The following is a 22,239-nucleotide window of genomic DNA, read 5'->3' on the forward strand; positions in this document are numbered from 1 at the left end:
AGCGTCACCTTGACCTGCCTCTTACTCGTCCAGATGCCAAAGGGGTCCATGATGTCAGTTAGGTCCCCTTCCACCTTCACATACCTTCCGAGGAAGGTCAGGACATCAACTGCTGGCACATGCGGGTTGTACATATGTACAGTCACCATACGGCTCCTCTGTGCTGGCATCACAAACAGCGGGACAGCGGTCAATACAGAGAAGGGGCCCTCACCTCCTTTCTCCTTGAAAACCTCCAGGAAGCGCTCGCAAAGCTTGGCACTCCGGAAGGTCACATCGTAAAAACCCCCTCCGGGGAAATCCTGCTGGCAGTAAATGTCCGCAGCAGCGAACCCACAACAGTCCAACAGGACCCTCTTCACGAAGAAGGTGCGGTCCACAGGTGCACCTTCATCCACCTTCTTTACGGAAACACGGATGGTGTTCCGGACCCCCTGACCTGGGGCACGAGCACTTGCCGCAGCCATCGTTGCAGGTTGGCTGCTCCCCTGAACCAGCGTTAGGCCGAAGCCAGCATTAAGATCCACTGTTCGCAAGGGTGCACAGCCAACCCGACGTCCTCCTTTCACCTCCAAGACAGCACTCTCGTCCTCTCGGTCCACAAGAGAGTGGGTCTTTATTGTGTTCGAGATGTGAGCTGGTTCACTGAGCTGTAAGGTTTGTCCCCAGATGTTTCATCACCATTCTAGGTAACATCATCAGTGAGCCTCCAACGAAGTGCTGGTGTTATGTCCCGCTTTCTATTTATCTGGTTAGATTTCCTTGGGTTGGTGATGTCATTTCCTGTGTTGGTGATGTCATTTCCTGTTCTTTTTCTCAGGGGATGGTCGATTGGCTCCAAATCAATGTGTTTGTTGATGGAGTTCCGGTTGGAATGCCATGCTTCTAGGAATTCTCGTGCGTGTCTCTGTTTGGCTTGTCCTAGGATGTTCTTGCTAGGACAGTTCTTGCAAGATATTTTGTAGATGACGTTCATTTTGCTTGTTGTCTGCTTGTTGTCATCTACAAAATACCTTGCAAGAACTGTGACAAACACTACATTGGACAAACTGGCAGAAAGCTAGCCACCAGGATACGTAAATATCAACTAGCCACAAAACGACATGACCCACTATCACTCGTATCCTTACATACAGATGAGGAAGGACACCACTTTGATTGGGACAACACATCCATCCTAGGACAAGCCAAACAGAGACATGCATGAGAATTCCTAGAAGCATGGCATTCCAACCGGAATTCCATCAACAAACACATTGACTTGGAGCCAATCTACCATCCCCTGAGAAAAAGAACAGGAAATGACATCACCAACTCAAGGAAATCTAACCAGATAAATAGAAAGCGGGACATAACACCAGCACTTCGTCGGAGGCTCACTGATGATGTTACCTAGAACGGTGACGAAACGTCTGAAAACTAACCTTCCAGCTCAGCGAGCAAACTTACATCCAAGTTGTGAACTGGAATGCATTGCCTTTAAGAGGCAATGTAAAAAGATTGAATAGCAACTTTCAAAATGGAATTAGATTATGTACTTGAAAAGGAGATGTTTTCAGCGTTACGTAGGAAAAGCAGAGAGTAGTGCGGATAATTGGATAGGTCTTCTAACGAGCTGGCAAGGACACAATGGGATAAATGGCCTACTTCTGTGGTGTGCAATCTATGTTCTACATAGTTTTTTTAAAAATTCATTTTGTGTGTTGTTGGTGTTGCTGGCAAGACCAGCATTTGTTATCCATCCCTAATGGTCCTTCAACTGGGTAGCACGGTGGGTCTGTGGTTAGCACTGCTGCCTCACGGCGCCAGGTACCTGGGTTTGATTCTGTCCTCGGGCCACTGTCTGTGTGGAGTTTGCCCGTTTTCCCCTCTGCCTGTGTGGAGGTTTCACTTTCTCCCTGTGTCTGCGTGGGTTTCCTCCAGATGCTCCAGTTTCCTCCCACAGTCCAGAGGTGTGCAGGCTAGGTGGATTGGCTATGCTAAGTTGCTGGTGGTGTTCAGGGATGTGCAGATTAACGGGGTGGGATGCTGTCATGGTCGGTGTGGACTTGTTGGGCAGAAGGGCCTACTTGCACACTGTAGGGATTCTATATTAAAAAAAATTGAGTGGTTGCATTTTCAGAGTCAGCCACATTGCTGTGGATCTGGAGCCACAGGTAAGCCAGACTAGCTAAGGATGGCAGATCTCCTTCCCTGAAGAACATTAGTAAACCAGATGGGTATTTATAGCAATCAATGAGAATGTCATGATCATTACAACTGAGACTAGTTTTATGTTCCAGCTTCATTATACATTTTCTTTTAATTTGCGGTATTTAAATTCCACAGCTGCCATTTTGGAAATGGAACCCATGGTTCAATTAGTCCAAACTCTCGGATTACATGTCTACAACATCACTGTCTCCCCCTGCTGAATCATGTTGCCTGTTTGAACTAAACAGTCAATAGAAATTGGCAGTGTTTCATATACTAAGAATGGCAATGTGGCAAGGTGGTTGAAATTACATTCTGAGTCTCCATAGGTAAAATTTAATTTGTTCATTGGATGTCAGTGTCATTGGCTAGGCCAGCATTATCACTCAATTGCCCAGAGGGCAGTTAAGAGTCTAGCAGATTTCCTTCTCAGAAGGACAAGGGTTATGGGGATAAGGCAGGAACAGGATACTGATTGTGGATGATCAGCCATGATCATAATGAATGGTGGTGCAGGCTCAAAGGGCCGAATGGCCTACTCCAGCAGCTATTGTCTATTGTCTATTGACAATAGTAAGCCTGTGCAACAAACAAAGATTGTTTATGGTTGTTATGAGATTTGCATTTTATTCTAGATTTGAACCCAAATCTGCAGAACATAAACCCCTAGGTTCTATATTGCTGTCCAGTGATGATTATCACTACAACAGCACTTCCCCTATGTAAGGGAGGCATAGGAGAATTACACCATAAGTTCAACTGGTTGTTAGAGGATTCCGTGCAGTTACTTTTCCCACTTAATTGGAAACCTTACTAAGGCAGAAAAAGCACTATGAGTTAACAGCAGCAAATGATTTATATTTATACAGAACGAATGTGGCTCTGGAGACACATTTAGATCAGACCCGGTAAGGATGGCAGATTTCCCTTCCCTAAAGAACACTAAATCTGTTTTAACGAGCTGGTTTTAATTCAAATTTATATTGATCACCGCCATCTCCCATGGTGGGACTTAAACCTTTCTCCTCAAGGACATTAACCTGGGGTTCTAGATTACTGGTTCAGTGACATTACCATTATATGTTTGATAAAAGATGAGTCATTTTCAAATTTCACTAGCTTTTCCTTAAGGAGGCCCTCCTTAATTTCCAAGTGAGTGCTCTCACTCTATCTGTTTCCAAGATGCAATTCTGAAACCTTTAATGCTAAACGATAATAGGGTAGAGGGAAGTTACTCTGATTAACTTCTCGCATCTTCCACCCTGTATGTATAGACATTTGAATGTTTTGCTTTAAACAATGGGAGTGCTGACAACATTATTGTGGGAAAGTGGCCGAGAGGGAATCCAAAGGTCAGTGGTGCGACAGGCCCTAGAACAACAATGACAGTCATTCAGCCCCTTCCATGAGGTCCCCTCTTCAATTGTTTGTGCCAACTCAGCTGCCCTACTCTGTCAGAATCAGTAACTATTCCTGACTGCCTCTGCCAGTGTTCACCATACTGTTTATACTTTGAAATGTTTGGAGGCGCTGACAAAAGAAATGGTGTGAAATCAAGAGTAAATGAAAATCAGTGTTACCCACAACTTGTTTTAACTTGCTTATTGAGGATGGGAAGGATTCTCTGATATTCTGCTCTTGAAATGGTTAACTTGTGAAGGCAGCATTGCAAAAGGTTCGAGCTCAAACATTCAAGTAGCTGAACATTGTCATCAAATACCATTTATCAAGCTACCCTGGTTTTAATTTGATTTCATGCCTAGTTTATCAGGTCTTTGGCTGTGCCATGAAGATAGCGGCAGTTCATTGGCTGATAAAAAGGTGAAGTAAGCGGAGAGCTCGTTAATAAATTAGCCTCAGATGCAGGTAGCAGACCAATGAGCTCATTGCGATGAATGGAGCAAGGAGAGAGCCGGAGTTTGAGGAAGAGCATCACATCACATCCTTAGGTGTGCTGTAACAAGCCTATTGATTTAAAACAATAAGATTTTGTTATTCATCCTCGTTTAGCTTTTAAAACAAAGATGGTAGCAGGATTAAAACCTTCAGAGAAAGAAGATGCAGCAAGAACATTTACATGAATTTTTCAGTGCGGGAGACACAGAGGAAAATTTTTCTCCCCCCATTCAAAGGCATGTGAAGGAGCTGGAGTGAGCTGGTTGCTATGGTAACAGGAGGCTGCAGAAGGAGCCTGAGAAAGTGAAATAAGGAGGGAGAAAAGCTTTTGTTTGTGTATTTTGTTTTCTGAGAAGAGATCAGAAGAAAAGGGGAATGGCGGATCGATTTCCTGGTTATGGTGGGTTGTATGACACCAGCTCTCTGCTGCAGTTTTGCACTGGTAAGTTCTCAGTCTGAGGCCTTCAGTCAGGCCTGTACCATAGACCCCAAATACAAGGCTCTCTAAGAGAATGTGAAGAAATGCATAACTGTTGAATGTAGTATCCTTCTTTAATACAGAATAACCTGTTTCTGTTAGTCTGAGTTTCACTGAATGGAGGTGCTCAAATTAACTTTTAAAAAGAAATCAAAGCTTCCTTCACCTGTTCCTTTCCCTTCAGGCAGACGCAGTTTGGGGCTGTGCTCTGCCACATGGCTGCCATTTAGTGTTACTTTTTGCCATTAATTCATAGAAAACATGCACAGTTTGAGCTGATTATTGATTGGGGCTGACATTTTGGCTCTTATATTCTTGCTTTACTTTATTTCCATCTGCAGCCAACAGGAGAAACAAGAGCTTTTGTTTCTAAGTCTCAGGTTTCCTTTCTTGATTTGGGATTAACAGCAGCTTACGGTTTATAGTTGCATAATCTAACCGGGAGCAAGCTGTTGCATTACATGGAACGCTTGGGACTGAGTTGGTGTGTATGTTTTTAAATTCAAAGTGGGACCTAGCAGGAAGTCTGTCAAATGTTTACAGATGTACATGAGTGCGGACAATGAATTTACGGAATGAACCAATAATAGAAGGAAAAAACGGTGATAGGAATCACTGGGCAACTGTATTTACAAAGTAGGTCTAGAAAAACGATTCCCATTGTTGGAAGGATTAAAAAATGAAAGCACATGGCTGGTTTAAGATATTTGGTGAAAGAAACAATGGAAACATTAAAAAAAAACCTTTTTCAAGCAGCAAATGGTTAAGATCCAGAATGTGCTGCCTGAGAATATGCTGGAGGCAGATTCAGTTGAGTATTTAAGAAGGAATTGTGTAATTATCTGAAAAAGAAACAGATTAGAGGGGAATGCCATTCAGTGAATCACTGACTGGAGAGCCAGAGCAGACATGATGGGCCAAATGGCTTCCTTCTGTGCTGTGATAGTTCTGTGAAGTGATTTATAAACAATGCAATATTAAATTCTGTTAGTCAAGTTGAAAATTATTTTGCTGCTTTTATGTATTGCAAATCAAAATATTATCTTCTGATGAGCTGTGCAAATCATTTTGTGATGTGATCAACATTTTCTTTAAACTGTGTAACTTTCTTGTGATGCTCATGTGTGACAAAAAATTAGGATCCGGTGAATGCCAATCAGCCCTTTGAGCCTGCTCTGCCGTTTGATAAACTATGACTAATCTGGTTGTATCGTCGAATCTGCTTTCTTGTTTACCTCCTCTATTCTTTGAATCCCACATCAGTAAGGAATCTGTCCAACTCAGTCACAAAAGTGTTCAATAATTCAGCCTATGTTGCTTTCTGCAGAAGAGATTTTCACAGACTAGCCATCCTGTGAAAGAAAAATAAATTCTGTCTCTCCGTCTTAACTAGGTGATCCCTTATTTTTAATCTATATTCCGTAATTCAAACAAAAACTGTAAGAACTGCGGATGCTGTAAATCAGAAACAAAAACAGAAATTCCTGGAAAAGATCAGCAGGTCCGGTAGCATCTGTGGAGAGAAATCAGAATTAACTTTTTGGATTCAGTGACCCTTCCTCAGAGCTCTGTTTCTGTTCCTTATTTCTAATCTGCCCCACTGGAGCATTGCAGACTGAGCCACCCCTTGTTTCCCTTTCCCCAATTGCCCTTGAATTGATTTGCCTTGCTAAGACATTTTGGAAGGTGTCAACCACATTACTGTGGGTCTGGAGCCACATGTAGGCCAGACCTGATGAAGATAGCCAATTTCTTTCCCTGCAGGACACTAGTGAGCCAGATGGGTTTTGATGACAAGCAATCCCCATTGTCATGGTCACTGAGACTAGTTTCAACTTCCAGATTTATATTCATTCCACCAGCTGCTGTGTGGATTTGAATGAACATCCCACAAATATTAGCCCAGCTCTACACCATCTCCATACTTGAGGGAATAGAATTTGCAGAGCTATGGGGAATATGTAGGGGGACAGAATGGATCATAGATCCTAGGAACAGGAGCTGACCATTCGGCTCTTCAAGCTGCTCCTCACTTCAATATAATCATGGCTGATCCCCTCTCCCCCAAGCCATATTCTGGCTCTTTCTGCATACTCCTTGACAACTTTAAGTAAAAAATTATGCATCTCTTTCTTGAACATGTTCTGTAGTTGAGGATTCTACCCTTGAGTGGAGAAATGTTTCCTTATCGTAGTCTGAAACAGTCAACCCAGTATCCTGCAACTGGGACCCCTGATTCTAGACACCTCTAACTCACTGTCTCCAGCCTTGTGTGAATTTTGTATATTTGAATCAAATCCTCTCATTCTTCTAAACTCTGGTGAAAACAGACCCAGTCGACCCAATCTGTCCTTTAGGAGAGTGGCACCATCATAGGTATCTGCATAATAAACCTTTGCAGCACTCCCTTTCGGATAAGTGTAAGGTCTTTCAAAGATCTAGCAGAGGCACAGTGGACGAAGTGGCCTCCTATGTTTCATGATACATTCCACTGCTCTTAAATCTAGATTTGTGTTGGTTTTTAAAAGTTGTTGAAGGAAAATATTTAATGGTAGATTGCCGGCTGAAAATGGGTTATGACTACTCTCCCCATGGTACTTCAAACTGCACAAGACTGCCAGTCGGTTTGAAAAGAAACAATCTTGTTCTGCATGTTAAAACACTATTGTACACAGTGCTCACAATGTACAGAGCGCTGGATTTTTAAAAATAAACTGCTTGGGAGCTACCTCAATGCATAATAGTTAGAGAAAATGTTGCAGAAATACTTGGAACTTACAATTCCACCTAAAGCTGATCATTGACAAGTGAAAGTGTGACATGGACAGCTTCAGGCAAGACTCATTTCTTAAGACACTGCTATGAGCCCTGTCAGCCTCAGCAGAGTTATTCTAACCCCAGGCATGGCAGAAGTATTAGACATATGTTAGTCCTCAGCGGGAGTACTGTGTACTGTTCTGGGTGCCACATTATAGGAAGAACTCATTGGTGAACGTGCAGAAACAATTTAAAACAATGGTTCCAGAGATGTGGCATTTTGGTGGTGAGAATAAATTGAAGAAGTTGGCATCTAAGAGAAATTGGCTAGGGGAAACCTGAAGTTTAGAAGTTTCCAAAATCATGAGTGGACTGGATAGCATGGGTAGGGGAAAAACTGCTCCCATTTGTGAAAGGATCAAGAATGAGAAGGCATGGTTGTAAAGTGATTTGCAGATAGAGCTTTTTTCCTCTCATCACATTCGCGCTATCTCATAACAAGAGGTAGGGTATGGAATGCACTCCCTGGAAATGTGGTAGTGGCAGGTTCAATTGAGACATTCAAGAGAGGTGATTATTTGGATAGAAATAACATACAAGGATGATGGAGGTGGGGTGCGGAGGCAGAAAACAGGAGATTGGCACCAGGTAATGATGGTCATTTGAAGAACTGGTGCAGACACAATGGGCCAAATGGAAAAATGCATCAGCTGCTCCACTCTTTGTACCTTCCAACATGACAAGTTAGGGAGGACTGGACCCTAAAATGTTCAGTCACTTCGTTTCACTTTCCTCTTTTAAGTCACTTAACCAAGTCACAGAGTTAGAGTTATACAGCAAGGAAACAGACCCTTCAGTTCAACTCGCCCATGTCGACTACATATCCTAAATTAATCTAGACTCATTTGCCAGCTTTTAGCCCATATCCCTCTAAACTCTCCCTAGTTTTTTTGGTGCTGACCACTCCTTATGTGGCCTGGTGTCAAAGTTGAGAAGTCCTTGTGATAGTTTGCTGTGTAAAAATGTGTTTTATAAATGCAAGTTGTTGCATAATACATTAAAATTATGATATACGTCAGCCATTTATTCTGCTAGAGTTTTCTTGTCCAGATTTATGACTTTTTCAGACAGCCATCACTGTGTAAGTTTTTCATTTGCCTCAGTAAAATGCTGTCATGCTTCCAGCTCTGTCCAAAATGTGGAAATCCTGAACCCATTCCCAGCATCATTATCTCCACCAGGGTGCTGCAGATTTGGGTCTCCTTTGAAGTTGATGCAAATTCTCTGTTTTTCTAACTATTTTTACAAGCATTCAAGCCTTTGGGAGAAAATACACTGCAAAATGGGACAAATACGTGGCTGTTATTGGGAGCTATTTTGGGCCAAATACTCCATTTAATTCAGTGCTCTATGATTCTACAATGTTGAGGAAAATGCATTTCACGAGAAGTTGCATCTTGGAGGAAAGCATTCCCTCTGTATCTTTCTATTTGATCTCCTCTTCTGCTGATTTGTAATCCTCCTGACCTTACCAGTGTAATGCAAAGACATGATTGTTTTATGCGTTTTGCACAATCAGCAACACTTGAAAATGAACAAATCAGTTACACCTCAAAATGGAGCTCCAGTGTATCAGAGGAGTAGGACTGAGATGTATCATTTGCAAGTTTAACTGATTTTTTTTCTTCTGCATGGAATGCAAGCTTGTAATGTGAACTTTGCAGGAGAAAAATGTTTATTTTTTGTCAGCGATTTGGAGGCTTACCTTTCAGTAGGTCCCTGACTTTGTTTCATGATGTTTTCCCCTTGTTCTGAGATTTGAAAGCTATCATTATAGCTCAGTGTGAGGTGTGTGTGTGCATGCGTGTGCATAAGCATGCACAGTGGATTGCAGGTTGAATGAAGGGGGAAGTATTGTAGGAGCTAGGGAGGTGTGAGAGTACAAGAATACAGCAAACTTGTAAGGCCATTGGGGGCATATTTCGACAACCTGCGTTCTCACTGGTTCTTTTGAAGCAATAAAATAAGGTTCCACCATTTTTGTCTGCCGTCGACAAATTCTGTTATCTGCGTCATTCTTTCTGTATGTCTTTTGCCCTCTGTGACTCCAATGTTTGCTCACTTGAGATATTCCTGGACTGGGCAGCCATCTTTGCCATTTATCAAAACCACCAACTGTGACATTCTGTAGGAACACATTCCTCTATTCCCTAGAGTCACCAGAATTTGACTGTATTCGGGCCTCAAAGAAAATCGTTCAACTAGGATCTACCCACCTTTGAAAAAGAGAAAGATTTAATAGGGGCCGTGCGATTGTTAGCATCAAGTCAGAGCTCAATGTTCGACATCACTGTCTTGGACATCAGATTCCAGAACCATGTCTTGTGATTTTTGATGCTGTGCCTTTAATACAGATTTGTTCTGTGCTGTTTCACTTGTAACGAGGTGTTGCCACAGAGGTGCTGAAACATCTGCATTAGAAACCAGGGCAAAACAGCTTAGAGCTCCCTGCGAGTTGTTTTTTGTTGTTGATGAAAATTAGACAAAGGAAGCATGAGTGGGTGGAGTTAAGCTCACACAGACCTAGGGTCTTAGTTTTGCTTTTGGTTGGGATTTGGAGCTGGTTGCTGAAGCTGATAGATATGGCTCTCTCTCTGTAGCTAAAAGCTTGTTCTCTCTTCTGCCAGTTTCTTTTGGTTTTCCCTTTCCCCTGGGCTGAAAGGGAGATAGCATGTGAGGAAAATCAATTTTGCTGAATTTGTCTTTGCTAAAGGTGTGTTTATGGGACACTGCTGTATTGGAACTGTTGGTAACTAGTGCTTAAATAATATATTACTATTTAATATTAAACATTAGTTAATATTAAGTATTTCAATAGAGTTAAAGTTATGTCAATTCTGTTTGTTTACATTTTAACTGTAGTGTAAGAATAAAGTGTGTTTTGCTTAAACTCTAGTGTTTAATCAAATCATATGTGGAATACCATGCCTTACACTTGCCTTTAAATACAATAAAAGTTAACGTCTAGGCTATCTCCTTGATATATTCTGAATGGGTTGGTATGGTCCATAATATATCTCACTACATTTCTGGAAATGGCTTTTGGAAATCCAGGACTAAGTGGCCTATTCTCAGAATAACAAGTGTTCCAAAGGGGCAGAGGGAAATTGTTGATTTAAATTTGCCTCCAGTCCTGGAATGCAGATATAATTTTAACCCACGCTTCAGATAAACAACTGTTAGCTCAGTGCTCAGCTGTTAAATTAAACTCAAATGATGGATCATCATTTCCTAGGGGTATTTCATTGTCACCATTCTGACAATGGGGCTGTTTCTTAAGAATGTAGGAACACATTCATTAACATTTAAAGTTGGGATTGTTCTCCCTCAGAGCAAGGATGACGGGAGATTTATGAGGTGTTAAATATTATGAAAGGCCCAGTTCAAGAAAATAAGGAGAAGCTGTTCACACAGCAGTAACCAGAACATGTCTTTTAAAGACAATTACAAATTGCCAGGGGTGGGGAGTTGAGGTGTTTAATGTTGTTTCTTCATTTATAGAATATGGGCATTGCTGACATTTTATTGTCCATCCCTAATTGACAAGGTGGTGCTTTGCTGCCTTCTTGAACTGGGGCAGTTTGTGTGATGTAGGTTCACCCACAGCATTGCTAAGAAGGGAATTCGAGGATATTGACCCACCAACAACGAAGGAATATCAATATATTTCCAAGTAACAACTTGGGAGGGGATCGTAGAGGTGGTGATGTTCCCATGCTTGGCTGCCCTTGTCCTTCTAGGTGATTAGAGATCACGTGTTTTGAAGGAGCTATTGAAAAATTTGTGGTGTACGTTATGAACAACACACACTGCAATGAATGTGCAATGAGGATGGATAAGGCACCAGCCTGCTTAATACTGACTAGCATTTTAGGATCTGGAACTCGCTGCCTAACAGGAGGGATTTGAAGATACAATAGTAACATTTCAAAGAAGGAGCCTGTTATAGGAAAGATATTATTAAGCCGGAAAGGGTTAGAGATATCCCAGGATGTTGCTGGGAATAGAGGGTTTGAGTTATAAGGAGAGCTCGGATAGGCTGCAACTTCTTTCACTGGAGCATGGGAAGTTGAGGGGTGATGTTACAGAAGTTTATGAAATAATGAGGGGTATGAATAAGGTGAATGGTAGGTGTCCTCTCCCTAGAGAGGGGTATTTCAAGACTAGGGGCAAAATTTTAACATGAAAGATTTTAAAGATATGAGGGGCAATTTTTTTCACATCTGGAATGACATTCCAGAGGGCACAGTGGTTGTAGGTGTTATTACAATGTTTAAAGAATCAGTACATGAATTAGGAATGTTTGGAGGTGTATGGGCCAAGCTCAAACAGGTGGGGTTGGTTTAGTTTGGGATTATAATTGGCATGGAATGGTCTATTCAGCCCCTCCCTATAGCTTAAACCCTCCAACCCTGGCAACATCCTTGTCAATGGTATATTTGAGGCAGATTCTTAATCCATAAGGAAATAAAGGATTACAGAGGTAAGGCAGGAAAGTGGAGTTGAGGATGAACATATCAGTCAAGATCTCATTGAATGGCAAGCAGACGTGATGAGCTGAATGGCTTACCTCTGTTACTGTTTGATGGCGTTATGCTCTTAATTAAGCACACAGTATTTTAGGCTTCATTATTAGCACACAGTATGAGAGCAGAAAGACTCTGATGAACTTGTATTGGACATTGGACAAACCTCAGATGGAGTACTTTTACAGTTCTGGGCAGCAGTCAATGGAGAGGATGTGAATGCTTTGGAGACAGTGCAGAAGAGATTAATGGCAATATTTTGGGCAATAAAACACTTTTTTTGAAAACAAAATTAACAGATCTGAGTTTCCAAACCTGCAGGACTATTCTGGGGTCCTGCAGCTAAGAAAAAGACAATTCTGTGACACGCCAAGAGAAAAACTGCAGTAAATTTAAAAACAAAATTTGTTTTCAATCATTTCGTTTGAATGATTTTGTTGTAAAAATGTATTGTGAAGACAGCCTGGGTAGGAGGAGAAAGGTCATGTGAGAAAAGCTCAGGGGATGCATCCAGCAGAAGTTGGCAACTGGAAACTCAAGCCGGTTGGAGACTTAACATTTGGGCTTTCAAATAAACCCATTCTAACAAGAAATGAGGAAACCAATACTTGGCTGCGTCTGACACCCTAAATTAAAAGTGTTCTGATTTTGTTACTGGGCTGGTGTGGCAGTGAATGTGTTGTTGGTGTTCTTGGTAATTGGGAAATTAGGATTCTCATTTCAGACCTTGTGTCATCTGTTGTGTCTCGTTTCTGTACCATTCAGGTGGGGGGCTGGGTGGTGTAGGGGGTATGGTGTTAAAACTGATGCAGCCATCTGTTGTCATATGCAAAGCAGCTTTTGGTTTTATACAGAATATGCTGAGCTTTTGCAGAGTCACCTGCAGGAGACTGCATATTGCCAAAGGCGTGGAAGGTGAGAGCAGCTGTCACCCCTTCATCACTGCCAATAAATCAGTCCTCCTGGCCCACTTTCCCAAACTGCTGTCATTTTTGTCAGCGTTGTTTTCCTACACCCACTTTGGGAGAAGCAGATGATTGCTGCATTTCGTGAGATGATCCTCCATGTTGACCCAGAGGTCACTGCTTCCCATCTATACTGTTCTGTCATTTTGCAATTGGGTTGCGTGATAGGTTTAAGACGGGAGTTGCAAAATGCCAAGTGGTTTTCATTTGAATGGCACCTTTTGTACTCGCAGGCCTGCTGTTCCCCAGCAAAGTCAGTGGGTTGAGATAAGAGGCAAGTGGGACATAAAATAGGGTGACATGGGGTCCCTGGATCCATTCTGTTTCCAGCCCATTTTCACGACGCGTGTTGGAGGGAGGGCTGGCAGGACTACCAATCCGCGTGTGCCAGACAGTCTGTCAGTAATGAGCTATTGATGCCTATTAAAGGGCACTGACTGACTGCGATTACCCAGCTGGCTTGCAGGTTCCTGGAGAAGTTGGAGCCAGGCCTTAAGACATTTGCAGTCTATCGGGCTGCAAGAGCAGCCACAAGCAACTTTCTTCCCTCCAGCCTGAATTTTTTTTAACTATTCAGTTATGGGGTGTGGGCATCATTGGCTAGGCCAGCATTTCGTTGCTTGCCCCTAGTTGCCCTTGAGAAGGTGGTGGTGAGCTGCTGGCTTGAAACCTGTAGTCCATATGCTGTAGGCATAACCACAATACCCTTTGGACTGAAATTCCAGCAATCTGACCCAGTGACACTGAAGGCACGGTGATGAATGTCCAAGTCAAGATGGTGTGTAGCTTGGAGGGGAACTTGCAGATTTCCTGTATTTGCTGCCCTAATCCTTTTAAATCAAAATGGTCATGGATTTGGAAGGTAGTGTCAAATGCCTCTCGTGAATTATCATTGAAGTCATATAGTGTACAAGTTTGTCATTTGGTCCATCGAATCCACGCTGTCCCTCCAAAGAGCATCCTACCCAGACCCACCCCATCTCCATAACCCTGCATTTCCCGTGGCTAACCTACACATCCCTGGAGACAACGGGCCAATTTCCCATGGCCAAACCACCTAACCTGCACATCTTTAGACTGTGGGAGGAAACCAGAGCAGGTGCATAGAGAATGTGCAAACTTCACACAGACAGTCACCAGAAGCTGGAATCAAGCCTGGGACTCTGCTGTGAGGCAACAGTGCTAAACTCTGAGCCATCATGCTGTCCTCGTGCAAAAGCTTCAGTGATTCATTAAATGGGCAGCTGCAATGACAAATTTGGATTTAAGATATGAGGAAGAATTGTTATGAAGTACAGGTCGATGTATTACATATCCTGGCTGGTGGACCTTTTTCAGTAAGAGTTATTGAATGATGACAGTACAGTATCAATTCAGATCCAAGCAAGTCAGTGAGAGAGGGACAAAAACATTTTTTGCTTTGTGCATAATGTTTATGAACTACTGATTCTTACAGCTCCTTCCACACACCAATCCCACCTGTTGCCCCATTATATTAACCCCTGTCACCTCTTAACTCTTCACTATATGAATAGATTGCCATCCCCTTGAAATATAACTTTAAAATTTAAAGCCTGCCCTGGGGAAGCAGTGACATGCCCTTAGCTGGTATGGAGACAAATTCACAAATGAATTAAGCAACAACAGGTAGACTCGCAAAGCTGAGTGCAATTCCAACTGAAGATATACAAACTTACATTGTTTAATTTTCATTCATTTTATTCAATCTGTTTTCCCATGTTTTGTTTTTAACCCTGCAACACAACCGATCAGCTCAATGACTTTCGTTTCCTGTATATGTCCTGGGGAGTGTTGCCGAACAAAGAGACCGTGGAGTGCAGGTTCGTAGTTCCTTGAAAATGGAGTCACCAGTAGACAGGGTGGTGAAGAAGGCATTTGGTACGCTTGCCTTTATTAGTCAGTGCATAGTGTATGGGAGTTGGGTTGTCATGTTGCAGCTGTACAGGACATTGGTTAGGCCAATTTTAGAATACAGCATTCAAAGCTGCTCTCCCTGCTACTGGAAAGATGTTGTTAAACTTGAAAAAGCACAGAAAAGATTTACAAGGCGTTGCTGGGTTGGAGGGTTTGAGCTATGGAGAGAGGCTGAATAGGCTGGGGCTATTTTCCTTGGAGCATCGGAAGCTGAGGAGTGACCTTATAGAAGTTTATAAAATCATTAGGAGCATAGATAGGGTGAATAGCCAAGGTTTTTTCCCTCCTGGGGTGGGGGAGTCCATAGCTAGAGGGCATACGTTTAAGATGAGGGGAAAGATATAACAAGGACCTAAGGGACAACTTTATCATGCAGAGGGTGGTGCATGTATGGAATGAACTGCTCGAGGAATTGGTGGAAGCTGGGACAATTACCCATCCAGTTGCCTTATAAATGTTGTATGTGAAGGGATTAGAGGTACAGGGGTCAACTTGGCAAATGGGACTGGATTAATGTAGGATAATTGATCAGCAGCGATGAGTTGGACTGAAGGTCTGTTTCTGTGCTGTATAACTGAGTCTATCACTCGAAGTCAAACGTCTGTATTTCATCTTTTTAAAAAGAAAGATAGTATACTATGTTTAATCACAAAACCACCCAAACAAAATTGATTTTTTTCATGGTCTTATAACACCCACTGCCATGAGATGGCCCTCTTCAAATGATCTCCAATGATTGATTGGAGCACGTACCCTTTTTTGTTGTACAGTTTTACAGTTGGTGACATGCATCAAGTCACTTTATTTTAGAAATTTTTTTTTCTTTTGCTTTCTAAAATTTTCTTTATCATAGCAAGGCCAAGCCTAAAATTTTCCAGCGATTTCCTTTGTTGAATATGTATTGCCCCACAGAAAGTGGCTACCCACGTAACACTCACTGGACAAACTCTTCTCAGTGTGTGAGATAGCTATGTGTGAAGCTGGATGAACACAGCAGGCCAAGCAGCATCTTAGGAGCACAAAATCAAGGGTCTAGGCCCGAAACGTCAGCTTTTGTGCTCCTAAGATGCTGCTTGGCCTGCTGTGTTCATCCAGCTTCACACATAGTTATCTTGGATTCTCCAGCATCTGCAGTTCCCATTATCTCTCTTCTCAGTGTGTGTTTTGTATTGGATTTCCTTTAGAATAACGGATAAATATACCCTGTGGCTGTAGTTTTACTAGTGCCAATGTTTCAGCAGCTAAGGTTCTTTTTTAACTTTATTTGTGGGATGTAGATGTTGCTGGCTGGCCAACATTTATTGCCTGTCCCTACTTGCCACTTGAGAAGGTGCTGGTGAGCTGCCTTTTTGCAATGCTCAGGTCCATCTGCTGTGGGTTCACGCACAATATTATTAGGAAGAGGGTTCCAGGATTTTGATTCAGTTACAATGAAAGAAGGGTGATATATTTCCAAGTTGGGACTGTAAGTGGCTCGGAGGAGAACTTGAAGGTGGTAGTGTTTCCCATGTGTCTGCTGCCATTGTCCTTCCAGACAGATGGTACATACCTTTAAAAAAAATGCCCCCTAGACTTGAAACTCCCCATCTTGGGGAAAGGTTATTACCATCAACTCTATCTATGATCCTCATTATTCTATAAACTTCTATCAGGTCACTTCTCAATCTCCTACGCTCCAGTGGAAAAATGTCCCAGTCTTTCCTTATAGCTCAAACCTTCCATACCAGCAACATCCTGGAAAGTTTCTTCTGAATCCTCTCCAGTTTGATACTATCCTCCCTATAACTGGGAGACCAGAACTGGGCACTGTGCTCCAGAAGAGGCCTCACCAATGTCCTGTACAACCTTAAAATGACTTCCCAACTCCAACAGTCAGAGGACTGAGCAATGAAGGCAAGTGTGCCAAACACCTTTTTAACCATCATGTTTATGTGTGATGCAAACTTTAAAGAATTATTTATCTGCACCCCTGCATGACCCAAGGCCCTTCCATAGAACTGTATAAGCCCTATCCTTGTTTGTTGTACCAAATGCAACAGTTGCGTTTATCCAGATTGAACTCCATCTGCCATTTTTCAGTCCATTGACCCATTTGATCAAGATCCCTTTGTAATCTTAGAAAACCTTCTTCACTGTTTTACAATTTTGGTGTCATCCACAAACTTACAAACTTTGCCTTTGATATTTTATATAAATAATTTGGATGAGAATTTTTAAGGTGAGAAGAGAGATTTAAAAAAAAACAAAGGGCAAATTTTTTTATACCGAGAATGATTCGCACGTGGAATGAACATCCTGATGAAATGGTTAGATGCAGGTACAATTACAATGTTTAAAAGACAGTTAGATGGATATAGGAAGAGGAAAGGTTGGACAGATATGGGGTCGGAGCAGGCAGGTGGGGCTACTTTAATTTGGGATCAGGTTTGGCATGGACTGGATGGACCCAAGGGTCTGTTTCCGTGATTCTATAACTTAAAATAAAAGAAGATAATTTTTAGAGAGCTGAACCTTTCCTTCTCTGCTGCTACGGTCTTAAGTTTCACCAGCCCATGCCATGCCATCTCCAGAGTCCCCACTCCATGCAGAAGTGAGTTTCGCTTCAAGCTTCACAGGCTGGCTAACTCTGTAGCCACGCTGCCTGTGAAGATGCCACCACTGCTTCAGAACCATCAGAGTCCTGAATCTCTGTACCATCTTGTCCAAATTCTGTCAAATCTTCATCTGCCTTAATCTGGTCCTTTATAATTGCCCAACATATGTATAGATGAAGTGCACTTTGGCTGTTTACTTTATGATTTGTTTAGATATTTTAAGTATGTAGTCAGTGCTGACTGACTTTATCATAACTGTTTGGTTGCCATGCTCTGAAATTATTGTTTTTTCCATTGCTACCCATTACCTGACGAGATATTTCCACGCTTCCTGCCCTTCTCTTTTTTTGTAATATCCCCTGCCCCTAGATTAAATTTTATTTCTGATATCTTTGTATGGTGCCATAAAGCTCACTGAATTTCCTTTGAAACTTCTGCCTTAATGAATATCCTCATCACTGAATGCAGGGCATTCACTAGATCAGAAAAAGTCAAGCTAATTATAGTCCTTTCTCAAGTCAGGGGATGATCACTTATTACTGAAGGAATTTTTGGATTTCTTCCTGAAAAACAATTGATCTGGACTGTAGTGTATCCCACCCCCAACACAATTGCAGTGAGTGCCAGGGCAGATGTTTGTTTACAACTCAGTTGGCCTGTTCGGTATTTTATGAAGCATCTCAGTTATATCTATGTGTGATTTCCTTCACACATTCCAAGAGAAAAGGAATCTTTTCACTGCAATGTTAACTACCATAATGTTCATATTTTCACATATATCCCAAAATTCATCATTGGCAAACTCATCCACCTCCACCCCCATGCTTTGGGAGTTCAGAACTTAGCCAACGCTCCTTATCTAGCCTCGATCCATTTCTCCATTTACCTTGTCCACTATAACTATTTCTCTTCACAATGTATTAGTATGACCCTGGTCAGTCTAGTTTTGGGGTGGTAGATGAATGAAGCCATGTACTTTTGGAAATGGGCAGCAGGAGTTTCAGGTGAAATTCAAAACAACATAATGCAATTAATTGTCCTAAATTACTAACAAGGATTTCAAAGTTACACTCAACATGGAAGATTCAGAAAGAGAAACTGGTGATACTGATCAAGCATGGGGAATGGTACCAGTTGTAAGATTTGCTTTTAAGAGTTTATTAACTAATCAGTCTTATAGCACCTTCCTCCCACTTGTTTCCTCCTTTACATATCTATCCAGTCAATTAACTAATCATTTAAGCCCAAGCACCTTCATAACTGCTTGCTGTACTAACAGTGAGGGTGAATTTTAAAGTTAAACTGGACTTGTAACACCCTTGCTGAGATTAAGTAACTTGGTACTTATCAGGAAGCAAATGTTGAGCTGTTTTCTTGTATAGTTGTTTAGCACACATGATGAATTTGCAACACCTTAAAGTTTGTAAATTATTTCATGAGACAGAGGGGCATTGCTGGCCAGCCTAGCATTTGTTGCCCATCCCTAATAGCCCATGAACTGAGTAGCTTGTTTAACCATTTCAGAAGCCAGTTAAGAGCCAACCACATTGCTGTGAGGTTGGAGTCACATGTAGGATAGCTGATTTCCTTCCCTAACTAATTCTAGTTGCCATTGTCTACGAAGTGAAAGATAAAAATGTTTGTTTTTTTTCTTATCCATCAAGTCCAACAAAATGTCTCTTGTTAATGAGCCATGGCGTCCTTCTGCTTTTATTTACAAAAATCGTATTTATTGCTGATCTTCTCCATAATGTATTTTAGCACACTTATTGTCTCTTACTCCTGCAATGTTCAGTAGGGTTTTTAACTTGTGTGAAAGTGGATGGCCAAGCTGGTAATGTAGTTTTAAGATAATTAGCCTCTAATCTTTTAAACTCTTAATGCCTAGTCCTTTACGTTAGTAAACTAGGGAATTCGTGGGCCTGATGGATTTTCAACAATTAAGGATAGTTATCATGGTCACTATCACTGAGACCAGTTTTCTATCCCAGAATGATATTAATTAGTTAAATTTAAATTCCACAGTCTGTTATGTTGGGATTTAAACCATGGCCCCGGACCATTAGCCTGGGCTTCTGAATTACACCACTATTTCCTCCTTGCGGGTTTTTATGCTTCACACACATCTCCTCCACTCTCCTCATTGAGAACCCTGAGCCAGTGTTATTCTTCCCTGCCTCCTCTTGTGTGCATCAAGCTGCCCCTGACAAATCATCTTTGCCAGTTGCCTTAAGCTGTGTGGTACTAAGTTCCATACTCACTCGTTCTGGTAAACAAGTTTCTCCTAAATTCCATGTTGCATCTATTAGTGACCTTCTCAGACCCTCATTTTTGTCACCACCGCACTGTGAGTGGTGTACTTACTGCAGAGGATAACGAGGCCGCTCTTATTGTTGCCAGGGAATGAACTCAAACTCCTTGAGTGCTCCTGTTTGGTCTCGTCCCTCCTTGCTGGGTGGAATCTGCCCAGTGATTTCCATTGTTATTTCCTCTCGTCAGCTGGTAACTATTGTTCTTGCAGCCACTTGAACAGAAGTGGCCATTTGTTCAGTATCCTTGCATTGGCTGGTCTTTTTAGTTTTTTTTTCTCACACTGTAAGTTTATTTCTAAAGCACTTTCTGGGGTCAAGGGTCAATGTGGAGCTAATGGTTTCAGTTTCAGACTAAAAACTGAATCTAATTGAAACCTCTTGAGGGCACGTGAGGTGTAGGTTTCACGGCCTAAATGGATTTCTAACCTTCTGGATGGAGGAGTGTCAAAGACAGACTAATGAGATAATGCATTGTATGAAGGAGGTGCATCTGTGGGTGATGGGAGTGTGGAGGGTACAAAAGAGAGAAGATACCACCTCCATTCAGCATCCTTTGAAAGCATGTTGCAGGCAATGGTGCTGAATTAATAATCCTGAACCCTAGTTGAATGTTTTGGAGGAACATGGGTTCAAAACCCACCAAATGGTAGATGATGAAATTTGAAATCAATAAAAGTCTTGAGTAAAAGCTAGCCTAATGGTGATCTTGTAACCACTTATCAGTTGTGAAAACTTGTTTAGTTTTATTGGTGCAGTTTAGGGCAGGGAAATCTGCTGACCTTACCTGTGGAAGCAGGCCATTCAGCCCATTGAGTCTACACTGACCTCCTGAAGGATGTCCCACCCAGACCCAACCCCCTACCTTATCCCTGTAACCCTGCATTTCCCATAACTAATCCACCAAGCCTGCACTTCCCTGGACACTAACAATTGGTGAGCATCCATCTTGCTATGGAGCTGATGTTGGCAGATAATTTGGTCCTTATCATGATGTTGTTTATAGGAACTTGCTGTGCTCAAATTCACATCAAAAGTGGTTAATTGGCTGTAAAATATTTTAAGCCATGCAGTGGCTATGATAGGCATTACATAAATGCAAGGTTTTCTTTTTAATTAAAAACATAACCCTAACTTTAAAGTTAACCTACATTGCCAATAAAATGGATGCAGAATGTATTGAAAACTGTACAACATTCAGGAAAAGGAACCATTGCATCATAGAATAATTACATTCAATCAACTCTATACCTTCACATTAGACAACACCAGACCAGATGGCAGGAGTATGTGTGCTATGAGAACAGGTTTGCAGATTGTCTCCAAGTAGCAGCAGTCCCAGATATAACCCAGAGCTGGCTTCATTATAAACTGTTCCTGCATTTATGAGCAGTAATGAATCTTTTACAGCATGTTGCAAGGCTTGAGCTGAGAATGATTAAACGGTTAGAAGTTCGAGTTCATAGAATCATAGAATCCCTACAGTGTGGAACTAGGCCATTCAGTCCATCGAGTCCACACTGACCCTCTAAAGAGCATCCCACCCAGACCCACCCCGTCCCCTATTCCTGAAACCCTGCATTTCCCATAGTTACCCCACCCAACCTGCACATCCCTGGACATTATGGGGCAATTTAGCATAGCCAGTCCATCCTAACCTGCACAATCTTTGGACTGTGGGAGAGGCAACAAGGGGAAACCCATGCAGGCATGGGGAAAATGTGCAAACTCCACATGGACTGTTGTCTGAGGGTGGAATTGAACCTGGATCCCTGGTGCTGAGAGAGATAGCAGCATTAACCATTGAGTTGGAGAGATGTACTTTGTTTTAGGCAATGTAAAATAGTGGGAAGAGGTGTGGGTTCGAGAAATTAGCAAAATCCTGACTGGGAGATCGATCATTTCTGGAATAGAGACTGTGTGGGAAACTGGTCTATTTTTATTAATTCTCTACATGTCCTTGTTTGTTATATCACTCTTTCAACCAATCCTTACAATCTTTTCTCCCTCATGTGCTTGCCTAGCTTCTCCTTAAAGGCTAAATGCAATTTACCTCAATCACACACGCTTATTGCTCTTTGATAAAGACATTAGAGGGATTTAAAAGTTTCCACACTGGATACAGGTGCCAGTGGAGTTTGGTGAGGATGGGCAGCGACAGGGAAGGGGTGGGTTGATGGATATTTTGTAGTTCTATCTTGGATATAGCCGCAGAGAGATGTGAGGCTGAAGCTTTTCACAGGAGCTTGGGCAGTCTCTTGTTCTCAGATGCTTTCCCATTGGCAATGCCTCAGCCAATCATAGTTGACTTGCCAACCAATCAGTACCCTTTTTCTCCTGCAATATAAATTGTTGTGATTATGTTTGAAAGTTGGTGTTCTTGCATGTGTCCCAATGATCGCAAATTGAGAAACTGTGACAGCACATCTCTGTTCACAGCAAGACACGAGTTTGCATGACTAGGTGACATTATTTGGGAAACATGGGTTCAGATTTGATATGTTCCTACATTAGTAACACCAAAGG

General features: G+C 42.0%; 2 protein-coding genes across 3 annotated transcripts in view; one reads left to right on the top strand and one right to left on the bottom strand.

The window, feature by feature from the left end:
* LOC125447744 (meiosis initiator protein-like) overlaps positions 1–22,239 on the bottom strand; it is a 182,120-nt gene that overhangs the window by 102,267 nt on the left and 57,614 nt on the right. The gene's annotated exons all lie outside the window — the stretch shown is intronic.
* The window catches only part of eml2 (EMAP like 2), a 123,447-nt gene continuing 105,091 nt past the window's right edge, over positions 3,884–22,239 (top strand). The window contains exon 1 of one of the 2 annotated variants that reach the window (XR_009443036.1): positions 3,884–4,531. Coding sequence is in view for 1 of the 2 variants with exons in the window: in XM_048522412.2 (XP_048378369.1) it covers positions 4,465–4,531 (67 nt within the window). In the remaining variant the exon portion in view is untranslated. The remainder of the gene's footprint in view (positions 4,532–22,239) is intronic. The other variant, XM_048522412.2, reaches the window with a different exon arrangement.

This window comes from Stegostoma tigrinum, chromosome 39, assembly GCF_030684315.1.
Source record: "Stegostoma tigrinum isolate sSteTig4 chromosome 39, sSteTig4.hap1, whole genome shotgun sequence".
Lineage (NCBI taxonomy): Eukaryota > Metazoa > Chordata > Chondrichthyes > Orectolobiformes > Stegostomatidae > Stegostoma > Stegostoma tigrinum.